Below are 20,288 nucleotides of genomic sequence, written 5' to 3' on the forward strand. Positions count from 1 at the left end.
ATCCACTTGATGCTGTCTTTGTGGAACCCAAATGCTTCCAAGACCTGTCTCATATAATCCCAACTAATTTTATCAAAGGCTTTGGACATATCTAGCTGAATCATCATTCCAGTTTTTTTTTTGGGATTTGAGAGAGTGGATAAGCTCATGAGAAAGGATGATATTATCCATGATTTTCATTCCTTCCACATAGCCAGATTGTTGATGGGAGATAAGGAGAGGAAGGATGACTTTAATCCAATTAGCGAGGACTTTGGAGACTATTTTGTAAATGACATTGTAGAGGGATATGGGCCTAAATTTGTCTGGGGAATCAATAGAATTTCCCTTGGGAATCAAAGTTAGGAAAGTGGAGTTAAGGGCTTTTAGAACAGACTTCTGAATGCGAGATTCTTCCACAAGGGCATGCACATCCAATTTGAGGATGGGCCAACAAGCTTTGTAGAAGTCAACAGTGAAACCATTCAGACCTGGGGCTTTGCCATTGGGAATTCCCATGACCACATCTTCCACCTCCTAAAGGGAAACTTTCCTAAGGAGAATTTTATTATGCTCCTCCGTGAGGATTTTGGGGATGTGATTGGTGATCTTTTTAATGTCCCGATCCTGGTCATTCCTTGGCTCTTTAAGAAGAGAGCTGAAATAGTGAGTGAGATTTGTTTCCAACAAGAGTGAATGAGATGACGATCTTGGTTCTTCAAAGCCAGGATTCTGTTGTTTCTCCTATGCTATATCATTGATTTATGGAAAAATGCGGTGTTCCTTTCCCCACATTTCAGCCAATTGATTCTAGATTTTTGTTGCCACAACTTCTCTTCTTGGATGGCTCTTTCCTCCTAGCTTTGTTGTAATCTTTGTTCCTCTTGTTTACTACTCTCCGTAAGCCCTTCTTCAATTATGTTTTGTTGGAGAAATTCCAATTTGTGCTCCAAGATTTTTTTGTCCGTGATGATGTTGTTGAATGATTCTCTGTTCCATTTTTTTGATTTCCTCTTTGATATGTTTTAGCTTTTGTTGGAACTTGTACATTTTGTTGCCAGTTCTGGTGGAGTGGGGGGGGGGTAAGTCCACCATTATTTCATTTTTTCCATGAAGTACGGGTGATGCAACTAGAAGGCTTATTTTTTAGATCATTGGAGATTTGGATCTTGAGAGAGATTGACCAGTGATCTGAGCCTGCTTGCGGGAGGATTCTTGCCTCTGTTTCCCAACAGGTAAGATAGGTTGCCTCAGATAACAGGAAGTGGTCTAAACAGGAGGCAATTTGATGGTCTCCTCCTCTTTTGTTATTCAAAGTAAAAATGCCATTGCTAGTGGGAATGTCGATGAGGTTGTGGTTTTCAATGGTAGTAAGGAAAGCCTCAGAGTCCTTGTCAAGCTTCCAGATACCACCTTTCTTCTCAAATAAATTTGTTATCATATTAAAATCACCTGCTATGATTTTGAAAAGAAGGTGTAGTGGATCTAGATGATTAGAGATGCTTTGGAGCATTTTTATTCAATATATCACCTTGTGCAGGGCATAAATGTTAGTTATACAAATACTCTCGTTATTGCTAATGATTCTTAGGATCACTGTTATGGAATGCTGAGTGGCCAGAGAGGATATGAGGTCAAACTTGGAGTTTTTCCATAAGGTCATTATACCATTTGCCGAATTGGTAGCCGAGTTGGCTAATGAGCTGTATGGCTTGAAACAAGAGTTGAGAAGGAGAGGGGTGTGAACTGACTCTAGTTTAGTTTCTTGAATTAGAAGGATATCAGGATGATCAGACATGATTATGTTTTTTAGGATTCTTTTCTTCCCAAGATTGTTCAGTCCTCTAATATTCCAAGAAATGAAATTCATTGACATGGAGATGGGTTTAGAGCCAGAGCTTTTACCTTTCCTTCATTGATTAATTTGGCTCCCAGTTCTTGAGGTGCTGATTGGCAGTCTTTTGACCTCATTTTCGGCTTGAACCTTTGAGGTTGAGTCCTCCTACTGGAATATTTGATAAGATGCCCTTTGGTGCTGTGCTTTCTTGTGCTGGTTGGAGAGATTTGAGTTTTAAATCTTCCTGGAGGAGATAAGCGCTTTCAAATTTTTGTAGCTGGTGTTCTGATATGGCATTTATTCCATTTTTTTTCCATTCCTTTGCAATTGTTGCTAAGTCTACTCCCTCCAAAGCTTCCTACATGGTGCTTTCCTCTGGCATTTCCTTTGTCTCTATTTGCTCCATTTTTGTATCCTCTTGTGAATGCCCCTTCCCTCTGTTGGTGTAGCCTGTGTCCCTTTCATCGTATTATCTATCTGCCGGGTTTGTTTCGTCTTCTCCTACTTCATCTCCTATCAGGTCGTTGGGATCCATTTGCTCATGGGTGTTGTTCAATGCACTGAATTGGTTCTGACCTACTTCTTTATATTGGTTCTTCTTGGGGATTGTTGTGTGTGGAGCATGATTGTTCAGAGGTCTTTGTTTCAGCCGGATGTATACCCCAGGAAGTTTGTACACCCCTCCACGCGGGGGGGTGCGGGGGGGACTTGTCCCCCCCGCGGGGTCCCGAGGGGGCCGATCCCCCCCGGCTAGGGGGTCCGAGGGCCAGCGGTCCCCGGCGGGGGCTCGGGAGCAGCGTCCCCGAAGCTAAAAACAAATGTAAAATTGCCTTGTAAAAGTATAGTAATTTCTAGTCAATCTTGGCTATTCATTAGGCAGATGATCTGACGGTAGAACTTATGTTTAGTTTAGGGTTTTTTGCCCTAGAAGGCAACCCCTCTCTTTGTATGAGGGTATTGTATTGGAGGCTGAGATATAGATGTGTATTCTGTGAGCGAGAAACAGAGAGGTGAGACTGTGAGAGAAAACAGAGGATATTACAACGGATTTGCTGTAGGTTGTGTCTCTTCATTTTGCTGGATAACAGAAAGGAAGGACTGGCTGTTCGGGGTGGATGTAGCCCAAACTGGGTGAACCACGTATATCTGTGTCTCTCTTGTTTTGTGCGTTTTCTGTGTTTATATTTCTGCAATATTTTATGTGTTCCATTTCTCCGTAATATATAATTTTCTAACAACTGGTATCAGAGCCGAAGGTCTATTTGGCTGATAAACTCGCAGGAAAGAAGGGTTCCTGGTTCGAGTGGGAGCAATGGCGGAAGATGGTAAGTTTAGGGTCGAGAAATTTAACGGCCAAAACTTCTCGCTGTGGAAGATGCAGATGGAAGATTATCTGTATCAGAAAGATCTATACCTACCATTGGGCAGAAAAACAAAGATGCCGACGGGTATGAAAGACGAAGAATGGAACCTTCTCGATAGAAAGGCACTCGGAACAATACGGTTGTGCCTTGCTGCGTCAGTCACCTTCAACATTTCGAAGGAAACCACGACAGAGGGTTTGATGCAGACGTTGTCAAAACTATATGAAAAACCCTCGGCCTCAAACAAGGTATTTCTTATGAAACGGTTATTTAATAAGAATATGTCGGAAGGTGGATCTGTTTCAAACCATTTAAATGATTTTAATACAGTTACAAGTCAGTTAAGTTCTGTAGGGGTAAACTTTGATGATGAAGTTAGAGCTCTGTTATTCTTGTGCTCATTACCAGAAAGTTGGAATGGTTTGGTAATGGCCATTAGTAACTCCGTTTCTGGATCTAGTACTTTAAAGTTTGATGATGTTGTCGGTGCTATCCTTAGCGAGGAAATGCGACGGAAAAGCTCCGGTGAGACATCGGGAAATGCTTTGAGTGCAGAGTCTAGAGGAAGAAAAATGGAAAGAGGAAAGAGCTCAGGATATCGCAATAAATCAAGGAAAGGCAAATCCAAGTCCAGATTGGGGATAGTGTGCTGGAAATGTGGAAAGAAAGGACACCTAAAGAAAGACTGTGGATCTCAGAAGGAAAAAGAAGGAGATGCACAACAAGAAAACAATCATGAATCAAATGTGACAGGTGAGGTGTTACAAGATGCTTTGATTCTTTCTTTCGAAAATATTATTGATTCCTGGGTGGTAGATTCAGGGGCTTCATTCCATGCCACACCTGATAAGAAATACTTTCATGACTACGTTCAAGGAGATTTTGGACAAGTTTGTCTGGGTGATGATAAACCCTGTAAAATCGTTGGAATGGGTAAGGTTCTTGTAAAACAGCAAAATGGAAACCAATGGCTATTAAAGGAGGTGAGGCATTGTCCAGATCTAAAGAAAAAATCTGAATTCAACAGGGCAGTTAGGCAGTGAAGGTTGTGTGACAACTTTCACAGATAAAGCTTGGAAGGTCACCAAAGGAGCCCTGGTAATAGCAAAAGGCGAAAAGGTTGGTACATTGTATTTATGCAATGGTATTTCTAACTCTGTTAATGCTTTAACTTCCAAAGGAGCAGATGCAGCATTATGGCATCATAGGCTCGGACACATGAGTGAAAAGGGGATGAAAATTCTTCACTCAAGGAATTTGTTGCCGGGTTTGAAGAATGTTGATTTGGATTTCTGTGAGAATTGCATTTATGGAAAACAGAAGAGAGTCAGATTTCTCAGAGTTGGGAAAGAAAAGAAGAGCGAAAAATTAGAGCTTGTGCATACAGATGTATGGGGACTTGCTCAGGTATCATCTCTCGGTGGCTCTCGTTATTATGTTACTTTTATTGATGATGTAACTAGAAAAACTTGGATTTATTGTATTAAGAATAAATCTGATGTATTTGATACTTTCAAGAAATGGAAAGCTTTGGTTGAGATTGAGACAGGAAAGAAATTGAAGTGTCTTAGATCAGACAATGGAGGTGAATATTGCAGCAAAGAGTTGGATAGGTATTGTTCAGAGCATGGAATTCGCAGAGAGAAGATAGTTCCAAGAACACCACAAGAAAATGGTGTGTCGGAAAGGATGAACAGAACAATCATGGAGCGTGAAAGGTGCATGAGATTGCATGCAGGATTGCTTTTACAGTTTTGGCCAGATGCTGTAGATACTGTTGTTTATCTAATAAACAGAGGGCCTTTAAGTTCCTTGGATGGTGGTGTTCCAGAGGAAGTATGGACAGGTAAAAAGGTAAACTATTCATTTTTAAAGCCTTTTGGTTGTGAGGCCTTTGTCCATATTGATAAAGAAAATAGAACAAAGCTTGAGGCAAAGTCAAAGAAATGTACCTTTATTGGATATGGTGTTAATGATTTTGGTTATCGCTTATATGATTACGAAAATCACAAAATCATTAGGAGCAGAGATGTAATATTCAATGAAAAGGTCTTGTATAAGAATCAGTTGCAGGAAAAGAAACAGGAAAAGGAAAACAAGGAATACGCAGTTCTTGATGAAATCACTGAAAAAGGAAAGGTGCCTGAAAATAATAATAATCAACAACCACAACAACAACAACCACCACAACAACAACAACCACCACAAACACCTGAAAGTGGTGTTAGAAGATCTACCAGGATAAGTAGACCCCCTGAACGATACTCTCCTTCATTATATTATTTATTGTTGACTGATTCTGGTGAACCCGAATGTTATGAAGAAGCAATGCAGGTTGAAAGCAGGAAGAAGTGGGAGGTAGCCATGGAAGAAGAGATGGACTCCTTAATGCATAACCAGACTTGGGATTTAGTCAGGTTGCCTGTAGGAAAAACTACATTGAAGAATAAATGGGTTTACAGGCTTAAAGAAGAAGATGGAGGAAAACAGAGGTATAAAGCTAGACTTCTGGTGAAGGGGTTTGCACAGAAGAAAGGTATTGATTTTGATGAAATATTTTCTCCTGTTGTTAAAATGACTTCAATCAGAACCATTTTAAGTCTTGTAGCAGCTGAAGATTTGCATCTTGAGCAGTTAGATGTAAAGACAACCTTTCTCCATGGGGATTTGGAGGAAGAGATATATATGCAACAACCACAAGGATATGAGGTGAAAGGGAAGGAGAAACTAGTGTGTAGGTTGAAGAAGAGCTTGTATGGCTTAAAACAGGCTCTAAGGCAATGGTATCTAAAATTTGACAAGTTTATGTCTGAACAAGGTTATACTAGATGTCACTCTGATCATTGTGTTTATTTGAGAAAGCAAAATGATGGCAGCTATATTATATTGTTATTGTATGTAGATGACATGCTTGTTGCAGGATCTAACATGCAGGAAATAAATGTGCTCAAAAGAAAATTGGCAAATTCATTTGCAATGAAGGATTTGGGAGCTGCAAAACAAATCCTTGGTATGAGAATAACTAGAGACAGGAAAAATCGTAAATTAACATTGTCTCAGAATGAGTACATACAAAAGGTGCTGAAAAGATTTAACATGCACAATGCAAAATTAGTTAGTACACCTTTTGCTAGCCATTTCAAACTTAGCAAGGAAATGTGCCCAAAGACCCAAGAAGACATGGATTATATGTCTAAAGTTCCATATGCATCAGCAGTTGGAAGCTTAATGTATGCAATCGTCTGCACAAGGCCTGATATTGCACATGCAGTGGAAGTTGTAAGCAGGTACATGAACAATCCAGGAAAGGAACATTGGATGGCAGTGAAATGGATTCTCAGATATTTGAAAGGTACCACAAATAAAGCATTATGCTTTGGTGGTTCAAACATCTCCCTACAAGGATATGTTGATGCAGATATGGCAGGTGACAGAGATAACAGGAGGAGCACTACAGGATATGTATTTACTGTTGGAGGAACAACTGTCAGTTGGGTTTCAAAAATCCAAAGTGTTGTTGCACTTTCAACAACAGAAGCAGAGTATGTTGCTGCTACAGAGGCTAGTAAAGAAATGATTTGGTTACAAAGGTTTATGGGTGAATTGGGTAAGGAGCATGATATGGGCACGTTATACAGTGATAGTCAAAGTGCCATTCATCATGCAAAGAACTCAACATTTCATTCTAGGACTAAACACCTACAACTCAAGTACCATTTCATACGATCAGTGTTGGAAGATGGAGAGTTGACGCTGGAAAAAATACACACTAGCCAGAATCCTGCAGATATGCTAACAAAAGTTGTAACCAGGGAGAAACTGAGAATATGCTCAATTTCAATTCGTCTTCAAGGATGACGATGAAGATGAGAAACAGCCAGGTCCAAAGAGGAGTCATTGTCCAGCAAATGAAGCAGCGGTGGAGTTTCTACAATCATTCTCCAAGTGGGAGATTGTTGTGTGTGGAGCATGATTGTTCAGAGGTCTTTGTTTCAGCCGGATGTATACCCCAGGAAGTTTGTACACCCCTCCAGGCGGGGGGGCGGCTAGGGAGTCCGGGGGCCAGCGGTCCCTCGGCGGGGGCTCAGGGGCAGTGCCCTCGAAGCTAAAAACAAATGTAAAATTGCCTTGTAAAAGTATAGTAATTTCTAGTCAATCTGGGCCGTTCATTAGGCAGATGATCTGACGGTAGAACTTATGTTTAGTTTAGGGTTTTTTGCCCTAGAAGGCAACCCCTCTCTTTGTATGAGGGTATTGTATTGGAGGCTAAGATATAGATGTGTATTCTGTGAGCGAGAAACGGAGAGGTGAGACTGTGAGAGAAAACAGAGGATATTACAACGGATTTGCTGTAGGTTGTGTCTCTTCATTTTGCTGGATAATAGAAAGGAAGGACTGGCTGTTCGGGGTGGACGTAGCCCAAACTGGGTGAACCACGTATATCTGTGTCTCTCTTGTTTTGTGCGTTTTCTGTGTTTATATTTCTGCAATATTTTATGTGTTCCATTCCTCCGTAATATATAATTTTCTAACAGGGATGGCCTTTTTCCTGTTGTTCTTATTCCTGGAGATGACTTTAGTATATCCTTCGCTATCTTTTGTTTTACTTGCTTGCTCTGGAGATTAAGGGGTTTTGTTCATAGGATAGTCTCATAAGAGATGCTCGTGCTCATGGCACTTTCAGCATCAGAAGGGAATATGTTCATAGTCTATACTTTGCAGCCAGACTTTGTCCTTGAAGATTAATTTTATTGCTTCTGGCAGGGCTTTAGAGACATCTATGTATAAGCAGATTTGGGTGTAGGAAACATAGTGACCCGTTCTAGTGCCTTCAGACATTTTGATGTACTCCCCTAGCTGGTCTCCTATACCTTTTAAGACAGAAGGAGCCCAGTAATCAGTTGGTAAGGAGTAGAGGCGAACCCAGACTGGAACTCTCGTAAAATCCTCCTTTTCCGGTGTGAAGTTGTCCTTCCAAAATCTCATGTATAGTCTGGATGAATTGTAGAAATAGGGTCCTCCTTCAAATATTCTGTCTCTGTCTTCTAGGAGGTCAAAGATGACTGTGAAGAATCCTTTGGAGCCCAGCTGAAGTCTGATCTCCCCTTTGGGTGTCCATTTGCTTTGTATCCACCAGTTCAGGGCTCTTTCAGTTGGCCAGATGCCCATGAACTTGCATATAACTGCATGTTCTTGCATGTATTCTCTATAGACTGCTACACTTGCATCCTGGATTTCCAGTTCCAGGATTTTCTTGGCTATGGGGTTGCAATTATTCTTTGTCTTTTTCCTTTGTTCTTGTGACTGCTCCCGAGTTTTTGAAGGCTTTAAGTCAATGAGGAAGGGCGTGTCCGAGGCCTTTCTCTTTTTTGTTCGAGTATCCTTAGTTATCCTTTTCGTTTTTTTTTTTTCATTTCTTTGAGGCAACGATTTTTTCTGTGGATGTGTAGTTCTGTCTTTGTCAGAGCTTCCTCCTGGCGAGCAAAAGGCCAAGTTGGAGCCAAACTTTTTGAAGAAGGAAGCCTGGTCTGGAGGCTGACTAGTTACCATGTCTTTGAAGGATTGGGCACCAAGACGCTGATGAGGTTCAACCATGGTGATCAAGGCACGGAGAGGTCCCAACCAGACGTACTCCGCGAAGAGCACCGACGCAGGGATTAAGTCACAAGCGCCATTGTTTGTGTTCGCTCTATTGTTTGTGTTGTCTGGTTCACATGGTATTATACATAAGTAAATTAACTACTTTTTCATTTATAATAATAGTAGTTAGCTCACCTATGATATGAGTGGAAATAAGTTGATTGATCCAAAATGTGATTAGAAAATCACTTGAGAGTTATAATTTTCCAAAACTTGATACAATATACATGTATATAATAAATTAGTTGTTGTTTTTTTTATTATTTACTATTATGACAGGTTTTTGCATTGTTATTTGAGAAAGAACACGAAAAAAATGCTCTCATACTTTCTTAATTTCTTATTATATTTGGAAAGGACAAAAAGATATGTTAAATGTTTTGTCCTTATTGGCAATTTGACTTTTGATGTTTTATGTGTCATTGTAAATGGGGTATGTTTCGAAACACAAAACCAGTAGATATTGGATGTATATATGAACCACTAAAATATGCATGTGCAAGGTACCGAAATAGGCCGCTGTCATTGTATACGAGTGTTTTTTATTTTTTATTTTTTATATTTTTATTTTTATTGTGATTTTTTAAAATATAAATAAAAGTTGAAAATTTTATAATTTTTTATTTTTCTTATTAAGTTGTTTGTGATCTTTTATATTTGATTTGTAGTTTAAAGAGTTGCAAGTTAGGGGTATTTAAGGCGTCAAAATCACTCGGCGCACTCGGTTTGGGCTATAACATTTAGCTGATTAGATTTTTTAGCATGTCTCCTCCCCCTAACACAAGGCACAACCACCCCTATAAAGTTTGATCCTGGATCACCTTGCTAATGAGACTCATCCTCTACCTCTTATGATAATGAAACAATTTTAAGTGATTGAAATTTAATTTAATTTTAAATATAAATGAAAATTAAAAATTTTATAATTTTGAATTATTAAATATATAAAATATAAATAATTAAATCTAAGTCAAAAGGTATATTGGTTTTTCTTAATAAAACATTTAATTTATTTTTACAAAATACAATGATGGAATATTATAATTTTATCAAAATTAATGTTAGAACATTATAATCTTATAGCAATAATGTTATTATATTTTAACAAAAAAGAGTCCAAAAAAATCCGAAAACTCACCATATATAATTTAAATTTTTATATGTAAAATATGAATATAATGAATTAAATATTGAAAAGCTTTTAATGAAATGACGTGCTTAACCAACATTATTATTAAAAGTGTACAGGCTTAAACACCTTTTAAAACAATTTTTATCCCTTACAAATTAAGTTTCATTCCAATCCCAATTTAAACCTAAAATTTAATAAAACTAAACTCTACAGTGACCAACTAACCTATATTTTATAAACTGGAAAAAACAAAAATACCCACGACACAAAATATACCATTTTAACGAAACAATCTATTTCATGATTTTATAAATTGAAAAAAAAACAAAAATACCAACCACTCAAAATATACCAAGTTAACCAAAATAATCTGTCCTGTCATCAATGAGAGTGGATGGATAATTCTCAAATTATTGTATAATGAAATAATCGATCGTGCGATCCACAATTCATGATTTATTCCCTTAAATAAATTGGGTGGGCAATGGTTATGGCCATATCTGATGGGCTTAATTCGACAAAAGCATGAAAATGAGAATCTTGATGACGAAAGCAATGGCCTTTGACAAAAAAACCAGCCAGGTGGACAGGCAAGAGAGGGACAATCATGGGAGTGAGACAGTAACTTCCAGAGGAGTTGTTTTTAGTGTGAAAAAATTGAGGTTAAATCTTAAATTGTATTATTTAAAATGGTTTTTTAATTACATATTTAAATTCAGGGCTTTGGAAAAACTCCTGGGATGCTTTGGTTGTGTAAAAATTAGCTATCAAACTTGCCATTCCAGTAAATTGCTGCCCGATTTTGACCAAAAAAACCCACGAAAAAACTTCTAAAAAAATCTTTTCCAGACTAAAAAAATTCAATGGGACAAATGCAAAAATAAACTGTTATAAAGGCGGAGAAAGATACCACAAGATACCAGATATTCTTTACTGTAATAACAGCACTGCCTAAGCAGTGCCCACCGCTTCTGGTTAGCCATAAATGGAAGGCTCAATGATCAGACAACAATCTCATCCAGCCGTTCTCACATCGAATCTTGCGAACTCGGAAATTAGCGTTAAATATACATTGAGTCAAAGCAGATACTGGATGATACTTTAAACGCTCGGTCCCGCGTTCGATCCCTGTCGGGTCACGCAACCAACTGCCAGAAGAATGCAGAGGCCGTCGAAGACGTCTGTGAATCGCTATGCGATTCCGGACGAGGTTTTGAAGTGCGTGATGGGGTACCTGGAGGAGCCGTGCGATCGCAGTGCGGTTTCCCTGGTCTGCAAGAGGTGGTACCGCGTGGATGCGCTCACTCGCAAGCACGTTACCATTGCGTTCTGTTACACCATAAGCCCCTCGGATCTCGGCGCACGGTTCCCCGAGCTTGAGTCGCTGAAATTGAAGGGAAAGCCCAGGGCTTCCATGTTTAATTTGATTCCCCAGGACTGGGGCGGATACGCGGAGCCGTGGATTAATGAGATTTCCCAGACGTTGCTCTGCTTAAAGGCTCTTCATTTGCGCAGAATGATCGTTACAGATGAGGATCTCAGGGCTCTGGCTCGCGCCCGCGGCCACATTCTGCAGGTTCTTAAGCTGGAGAAGTGCTCGGGGTTTACGACTCTCGGGCTTCTCGAAGTCGCACGGTCCTGCAGGTAATTTGCACATTCTCTTCAAAGAAAAAGATCAGGATCATCTGTCTTCAAACCAAAAGTTAGATTTTGTGAATTATTCAACATAATTTCACAGCAGGTACTCTTTTGGCTAAAAATTCTGCCGCCGTTTTGATTTATGACGCCGCTGTTAGTATTAAGAATTAAATCTTTCAGTGCTCTTTGTCATGTTTACAAAAAAATCGTTCCTTTTAAGGCGAATGCCAGGATTCTTTGAAACTCTGTGCAAAATTCCGGAGTTAATTATCTTAAATAAAGGGAAAAAGAAAACCTCTATTTTTAGTGCTACGGGTTATAGTATGAAAATCATCTCATAATATCCAAGTCAACTGGTTTTTGGCTTAAAAAAAACTTTTTCGTCACTTATGTGTATGATAGTATCGTTCAGAGAAAGGCACTCAGAGAGAAAGTTGGGGGATTTTTTCATTTTTATAAGTTAAGTTTAAGTTTTGTATATAAGATTATGAGAGCGTATGAATTATTTTTTATGGTGGAAATGGATTCAGTATTATTAAAATAAAAAGTCAATTGTTTTTAGGATGGAAATGGATTCTGTACCATTAAAATAAAAAGATCTCCTTTAACCAAAAATCAATTCCCAAGGTTCACAGCCGTAACCCAGAATCCTAAAGTTTGACAGCTGTAACCCAGAATCCTGAAGTTTGACAGCGATAACTCATAGATGTAACCAAAAATTCTACCAGAATTTGTCAAAAATATACTGGAATTTCCATATTTCCCAGCAAATTTATAACTTCCATAGACTATTCTCTGATATTATATATGCAGAGTTCTGCCCAAAAGTTCTGTATAAATTATTTTCTCTCTTTTTCCCTCCCTCGAAAAATCGTCGTCTTCATCTTCTATTTTTTCACTTTCTGAAAAATGATATTTTTTTAAAGAATGAAAAATCGTCTTCTTCATCTTCTATTTTTTCACTTCCTGAAAAATGATATTTTTTTTCAAAGAATGGTTGCTCGTATTACTTAAATTTTCCTGCAAAACAATGACGCAAGGGATCAGAAATGTTGTGGTCAATGAAGAATTAAAAGAAGGCTCATAAATACAAAGTTCTTAGAAAGCTCGAAATATATCGTTTTTTTTTTTTTAACAAAGTCGTCTACTTGTGTATTATAAAACTTGCGATTCGAAAACTATTACAATAAGAGGAAGATTCCAAGAGCTGAGATTCAAAATTGGGCTCGCAGACCCATAGTTCTCGAAGCTCTTCTTAACTACACTTAATACTGAATTTAAACGGCTATATTGCCTTACAAAGGATCCTCCTATCCATTTATAACTACACTGCATGAGTTAGGGGGGATGTTGGGTAACCGAGTCATCCTGGAGAGGTTCCCTCTTGCTCACTCTTGTTGAAGCTTCTCCTTGCTGGCTTTCAGTTAAGGTGCGGAGGTGGTCAATGACTGCCTCCATGTGGATGCAGCGATCCTTAAGGTCTTCGATTTCTTTTTTCCTCTTCTCCAGCTTCTTTCTCTTCGAGTTTCTGTCCGCGTGAAAGTCCTCAGTGAGTTCTTTCACCTGCTTCTTCAGAGCGTTGATCATAATGACATGTGTCTTGCACATATGGCAATCTCTGTTGTTGAATATGTTATCCATCGGGTTCCTTGGCTGCTGCTGGTTAGCTTGCTGATTGTTCTGGTCAGCCATCTTGCTGGGAGCGGTGAAGGCTTTGTCAGATGCTGAGGAGTTATGAGGCTTGCCGCTTGTGTAGCCGGATTGCTTTGGTGAGGCAGAGTTGAGGTGAGTGCCCTGTTGATGATTGAGAGCAGTGCTGGGAGCACAGAACCAACTGTTAGTATTGAAAAGAACACAGATAAAGGGAAGATTGTTTACCCAGCTCAGATGGAGATCTGGTAAGTCCGCCCTCGTGGAGTTTGCTTGCGCTCGATGCCTGGTGCCACTGTGCGCAAAGGAAAGCCAGCTATTGCCGTTCATTAAGGGAATCTCAGAGTGTATTTGGTCTCCGGTGCTAGCCTTGTTACTGCAGAAAAAACCACCTTGGCACTGCCTCCGATCCAGAAGGGCTCTCCTGCGCGCGCTATGGTTTTGATGAGTAGTGAGGGCCTTTGGGTTCTTGATGAGTTTAAAAAGGATGCAACGGGCGATCTCCCACTCATGAATGGAGGCGGAGTGACTGATCATATCTGTCCTCGAGTGATCTGAGGTGCTCTGTGACCGTCCTTGTATTCTGTAACAGGTATGGGCATGATCACGCCTTCCTTTGATTCCGGGAGAGTGTCGAAGAGAAATGCTGTTGTTTTCTTGCATGTTCAGGTCCTGAGGCCGATTCCCTGTCCTGTACCCTCCGTTTTGGCAGTCGAGATCGATTTGTAGAGCAGAAGATCTCTTTTTCGCTGGCCTGTTGTCTCGAGTTAGATGCCTGAGGTGACTAACAGTCAGATGCATTGGGATTAAGATATATCTATGGGATATCATGATCATATATTTCCTCATTCTCCCTCACCTGGCCCGTGGGTCTTTTGATGGCCTTGTTGGCCAGCTCGTCAGCTGTCTTATTATGTATTCTGAGGACGTGTTTATAAGTCACGTTGTTCATGCCCCTGGCCTGTTCAAAGATTCTGTCTTTTGTTCTGTTCAGGGCACATTGGTTGAAGTTGTTCCCCTTGTTTAAGGCTGCTATTAGGATTGCTGAGTCTCCCATCACTAGAAGGTCATGAATTCCCCTCCTTCGCGCTATGGAGATCCCCAAAAGGAGGCTATATGCTTCTGCTTTGTTGTTTGACAAAGTCCCCAAGCTCCATTCATATGTAACCATCGTTTTTCCTTGGGGGTCCTTTAAAACTCCCCCTGCTCCAGCTATGCCTGGATTGTTCTTTGAGGCCCCGTCGAAGTGTAGTGTGTGCCTTTTTTGCCTTTGGATCCAGTTGTTAACTTCCTCTTTTGACCCTCTGATCTTCCATTCACTCTGTCCAGATCCCTTGATTGTCTTGAATTTTGGATTTGGCTTGCAGTTGAATCTTTGAACCCATGCTTTCACTTGCTCAGTTGAGTATTCCGGGTCAGCTTGTTGAATCCCGTTGGCTTCAATAGTCTCAGCTATAAGCGCAACAGTGTTGGCCAGGATATTTGAGATCCTAGGTTTTTTGTCTTTGAAGATGCTTGCGTTTCTGGCGAGCCATATCTGCCAGCAGAGGTTGGAGGGAATGCTGGACCAGAGTCTCTTGGCGAGGGTTGTGTCTTTGGTTGGAAAGGGAGAGAGTTTCCCCCAGCCTTTCTGAAGGAGAGAGACCTGGTTGGGAACCTCCCCTGTCTCTAGAGGGCTGGTTATGAGCTTCCAGCATGTCGATGCTATTGGGCATTCTATGAAGAGGTGATTGAGGCTTTCTTCCTCTTTCCTGCACATAACACAGATGGAAGGCCCCTGGATCCCCTTTTTTCTCAAATTCTCAGCTGTTAGGAGCTTGCCATGAAGCAAGGTCCAATTGAAGAGTTTTATCTTCGGGATACTTTCGATTTTCCAAGCGTTCTTGTGATATTGCCAATTATTCAATGCAGCTTGTTTTTGGAGCGCTTTGTAACCTTCCCTAACCGAGTAGGTGCCTCCATTTGGATCCCATATGAAACTGTCCTCTTTCCCCTTGCTTGTGGGAGCTGCTCCTGCTAATGAGAGTTTAAGGTTGTTCCATTGCTCCTTTAGTCCATCAGGAAGATGCCTGATTTTCCAGCCTTTCCAGCTGTCATGGTCCCAATTTGAAATGTCAAAGAGAGTTGTGAGATTTTTATCAGACATCCACTGCTGCAGCGGCCTCAGATGGGGAAGCTTTTCCTTGGCTTCCTGACCCATTATTTTGTCTTTCCATATGCTGGTTTGCTTCCCATTGCCTGGCGCTTTGGAGATATGAGATTTGAGGAGAGTTAAAGATTTTTTGATCAGCTTCCAGACCGGGGTGCATTGTCTTTCTGTGATTGTGTCGGAGAGGATATTGCTGTTGCTTCCACTTAGGTATTTTTTTTTCAAGACCTCTGCCCACCAGGAGTCTTTCTCAGTTAGAATTCTCCATATTAACTTGAATCCCATTGCCAAGTTTGCCAATCTGGGCACTTTAATTCCTAGCCCGCCTTTTTCTATGGGGAGGATGACCTTTTCCCATTTTACAAGACTGAATTTCTTCGTTTCTTGCTTTCCACCCTTCCAGAGAAAGCTTCTAAGGATGAGCTCCATGTGTTTATGGATACTTGAGGGGGCGAGCGTTATGGCGAATTGATAAATAGGGAGGGCAGATAAGATGGACTTGATAAGGATTGTTCTTCCTGCTAGATTGAGCCAGTGCATCCCCCAACTTTGAAGTTTGCCTCTAAGCTTCTCGATCAAATTAACCCATACTTCGTGTTTGATTGATTCTTTGGCCAGCGGGAGTCCTAGATACATGAAGTGAGACCAACTAGATTGGGCTGGAATTTCCAGAATCATAGCAATCCTTTGAGTTATATGTCTTGGAACATTCCAGGTATATATTTTGCATTTGTTGTTGTTTAGTTTTCCCCCCGATGCTTGAAGGAAGAGATCAAGGATGGCCTTGAATCTCCTTGCCATAAGGCTTGAAGCTCCACCTATTAGCAGAGTGTCGTCTGCAAATAGGGAGTGATTGATCCCTTTAGCTCCTCTGATTATGTCCACTCCAGTGATTTCCTTCAGCCTTCTCTTGTTTTCTAAATGCAAGCTTAGTGTTTCCGCCATTATAATATAGAGAAAGGGGGATAGGGGGCAACCTTGCCTCAATCCACGGGTGCTTATGAAGGCTCTGCAAGGCCTCCCATTGATGAGCGGAGCTGTCCAATTCTGAGAGACACATTCCATGACCTTATTGATGAAATTCCTTGAAACCCCAAACTTTGCAAGCACAGTCTCCAGGAAGGCGTGATTTACCCTGTCAAAGGCACTAGCCATGTCCAACTTGATTATCATTCCTTTCTCGTTTCTAGCTATACTGCTGTGAATTGCTTCTTGAATCATAATTACATTATCGGTTATGTGCCTCTTGGGAAGGAACCCACCTTGATTGTCAGAAATGATAGAAGGGAGAATTTGTTTCAGCCTATTAGCTAGGATTTTTGAGATAATTTTATAAGACACATTGCAAAGGGAGATGGGTCTGAACCTATCAAAAGATTGGGGGCTTGGATCCTTTGGGATGAGGGCTAGGAACGAAGATTTAACACTACTTCCCAATTTGCTTTTGAGGTGGAAGTTTCTCACCATTCTGAGGAAATCTTTTTTGATAATATCCCAATGGGTTTTGTAGAAGCTTACCGTGAAGCCGTCCGGGCCTGGAGCTTTGTCCAGGGGCATGCTGTTGATGGACCACTCCACCTCTTCTATAGTGATTTCTTTATCCAGATTGCTGTTTTGAACTTCAGTAACCTTTCTTTCAATAATGTTGATGAAGTCGGGTTTTCTTTGTACTGAGGGTCAGCTGAGAGCAGGGATTGAAAGTGATTTGTCGCGGCCTCCTTGATTTCCTCACTCTCTGTTAAATCTTTCTCATTAAACCTTATCTTACCTATATTATTTCCAGCTCTCCTTAACTTGAGGCAGTTGTGAAAGAAAGAGGTATTTTTGTCCCCCGACTTGATCCAGAGACATCTAGACTTTTGCCTGAGCTCTTCCTCCTCTTTTCGATGCTGGTTGTATAAAGCTTTGTGCATCTCCGCTTCTACCTTTTGATCTTCTTCTGTTTCTTGAACTGTCTCCCTTTCCTGATTCCATTCCTCCAAGCTTCTTTGCAACTCGGTTTTTGTCCTCCTCTCCTCGTTTGCGTGGTTTTTTGCCCAATTTTTTATGGCGATCCTTAGGTGTTTGATCTTTGATTCCCAGACATAATGCGGTGAGCCTGTTATCTCTATCCTCCATGTCTCCTTGATCAGAGATTTGAAGTCCTCGATGGCATCCCAGGTCTTGTTATATTTGAATGGGAGGGGGCCCAAATTCTCCTCTTTTTCCAAGTGCAGCGCTACAGGTCTATGATCAGAAGTGAAGCCCAGTAGGATTGAACTGTGGACCCTTTGAAAGCTGATTGCTGCACTCTCCTGAACAAGAATTCGGTCAAGTCTTTCTTTGATATTGTTTCTGCCTATCCTTTTGTTAGACCATGTGAAGCGGCCATTTTGAGGGGGGATGTCTATAAATTTGTGAGCTTGTATGATGTCCTCCAATTTGTCTCTGAATGGATCTGTGAAGTACTTCCCTCCATGTTTTTCTTCTGCGTTCCTAATTAGATTCAAATCTCCTCCAAGAAAGATCTTCCTTCCTTGTAAGGCCTCTATATCTGCTTTCAATGATTCCCAACAAGTGGCTTTGTCCCTAAAGTGGGGTGGTGCATATACATTGTAGATTGTGTATTCCTCCCTCAGATCTAGACTTTGCATGTCGATTCTAATCCACCACCTGTTTGGATTGCTGTTTATGAGATTCCATTTGCTTTTCTTCCATAATACACCTATGCCTCCTGATGCTCCTATTGCACTCACGGCTGTTCCTGAATACCTTCTAAACTTTGAGGTGCTGATTTGGAATTCTTGTTCACTAATTTTGGTCTCCTGGAGTAGGAGGAAGTCTGGTTGTTCTGAGTTCATGAGATCACGGACTGCGTTTAATTTGAGGGAGGAGCCCATCCCCCTACAGTTCCAAGAGACCAAAATCATCATTTACCTATTTTGTTGTGAGGCCCGATTTTCTCCTTCGTTTTTTCGCCGCTTCCCTTGTTCTTGTCAAGATATGTGTCTATTGGTTGCTGTGTTCCTGTGGTCATCTCTTTTGCTGCATTCTCATCTCTTATTTCCTTATTCGATTTCCTTCCCACTTTCCTTGGTGGATCCGTCGCTGTAATATTTTCCTTTGTTTTGTTCCTTGTTAGGATCCTTTCCACTGTGCGAGGGGGGGAAGCCTGGAGGGGGGAGGAGGGGGGGGTTCTGTTGCCCTTGGGGGATGGAGGGGGGATGAGGGTTCTTCTGAGGCTAGGGTTTCGAAAGGGTTGGAGGATGAGGGAATGGAATGATCCATGCTTGATGGGACGGCGGAGATGGGAGGGATATCAGTGTGGGGCACCTCTGGTTCAGGGGGAGGGTTTGATTTCTTTTTTTTTTTTACTACTTCCCATGTTTCCTCTGGGGGTTCAGAGCTGGCATTGACTTCTGTTCTAGCTTTAGAGCACCTATTAGCAAAATGACCATATTCGTGACATACCTTGCATTTGAAGGGAAGTTGCTCGTAATCCACTTGCTGTATGTGTGTCCACTGATCAACTCTGAGCTTGACAGCTTCTGGTAATCCTTTGCCCAAATCCACTTCCACGCAGATCCTCGCGCAGGCGTGCATATTCTCTTTTGGCTCCGCTCTGTCCACATATTTCCCTATTCCGTTTCCGATTGCTCTAACTGATTCATCAGCCCAGCAGTGAAGCGGCAGATGCGGAAGGCGAACCCAAACCGGGACTGCATTGGGGACATCCATTTCTGGGTCGAAGTCCGGGGTCCAGCGGTTGAGGTAAAGGCCTCTGGTGTCCATGAAGTATGGTCCATTCCTAAAGATTAGGTTGCGGTCCTCCACAGTTTCGAAGAGGAAGGTGAAGAAGCCTCTTCCACAGAATCTTATCGCAATTTTCCCCTGAACCATAGCGTTCCAATTTCTTTCCACCCATCGTTGGACAGTTCGGGAGGACGGCCATAACCCCGTGAACTGCCCAACTAGTCCTCGTTCTGCCAAGGCAACAGCGGATCTCCTTGGGAGGGTTGGGGGGAGAGGGATCTCCGGTATTTCATCAAGCTTCTTGATAAATTTTGAAGCCGTGGGTCGAATCCGTTCTGGATTGTTCTCTGGGATAAGTGATGCAAAAGATTTCTCCATGTCGGCCTGACCAGTATCAGGAGATCCCATCATGCCGGAGGCGGTTCGCAGGAGAAGGGAAGAGGCAAGAGGCCCAGCAGAGGGAGCAGCAGGCTGCCCTCGGCCTCAGCACGAGCAGCAGCGGGAGACGGGGCGGAAGGCCCAGGGAGGGAGGAAGCAAGCGGAGCAGGAGGCTCGCAGCGGGAGCTGCGACCCAGCAGCGGAGCTGCCGAGTGCAGTCAAGGGCTCGGGGGTTTCACCATCGCCAGAGAGAAATCGCGCGTTCGCTCAAACCCTTGCTCAATTTGTTATTGATCTCGAAATATATCGTTTTTATTTTTCAAAAATAAAAATATTATATTAGAAGATTGATTTTATTATGTAATTTTCAAGCGAACGGAATGATTGGCAAAAGTAATGATAGTCCAAATTCCAAAGACCATGGTTTGGCTAGTCGTTTGGTTAAGGATCCATTGACTGGTGTAAAAAGTTCCGATTTCCATTGATGTTCTTATTTCTTGGCTAATCATTATTCGGAATTGTCAAAATCTGGGATTCGGAATTGTCAAAATCTGGGAGAGTTGTATCGGATGGACAAACAAAAATCAGCGAATATAAAATGATAAATATATGGCTAAGAGTATATGTTTTTTTTAAAAGGTTATAAGTTTAAAATTAGAGAGGTAGAATATGTATACTTTTGTAGACTTAGCAGTCAAATATCTACACGGAGGTGTGCCTTTTGTCTCACAAACAAAAAGTCTTATACACTACTTAAAATTAAATAATAATTAATAATATATATATATA

General features: G+C 41.2%; 1 protein-coding gene across 3 annotated transcripts in view; it reads left to right on the forward strand.

Moving 5' to 3' along the window:
* The window catches only part of LOC149149352 (coronatine-insensitive protein homolog 1a-like), a 300,107-nt gene that overhangs the window by 232,688 nt on the left and 47,131 nt on the right, over window positions 1-20,288 (forward strand). The window contains exon 1 of one of the 3 annotated variants that reach the window (XM_089445363.1): window positions 10,839-11,596. The exons of the other annotated variants lie outside the window; for them this stretch is intronic. Coding sequence (XP_089301489.1) covers window positions 11,112-11,596 — 485 coding nt within the window. The 5' untranslated portion in view covers window positions 10,839-11,111. Of the gene's footprint in view, window positions 1-10,838; window positions 11,597-20,288 lie in introns of those variants that run through there. 3 annotated transcript variants of the gene reach the window in all.

This window comes from Pinus tabuliformis, chromosome 9 (assembly GCF_031772625.1).
Source record: "Pinus tabuliformis cultivar Carrire ecotype Pingquan chromosome 9, CPIR1, whole genome shotgun sequence".
Taxonomy (NCBI): domain Eukaryota; kingdom Viridiplantae; phylum Streptophyta; class Pinopsida; order Pinales; family Pinaceae; genus Pinus; species Pinus tabuliformis.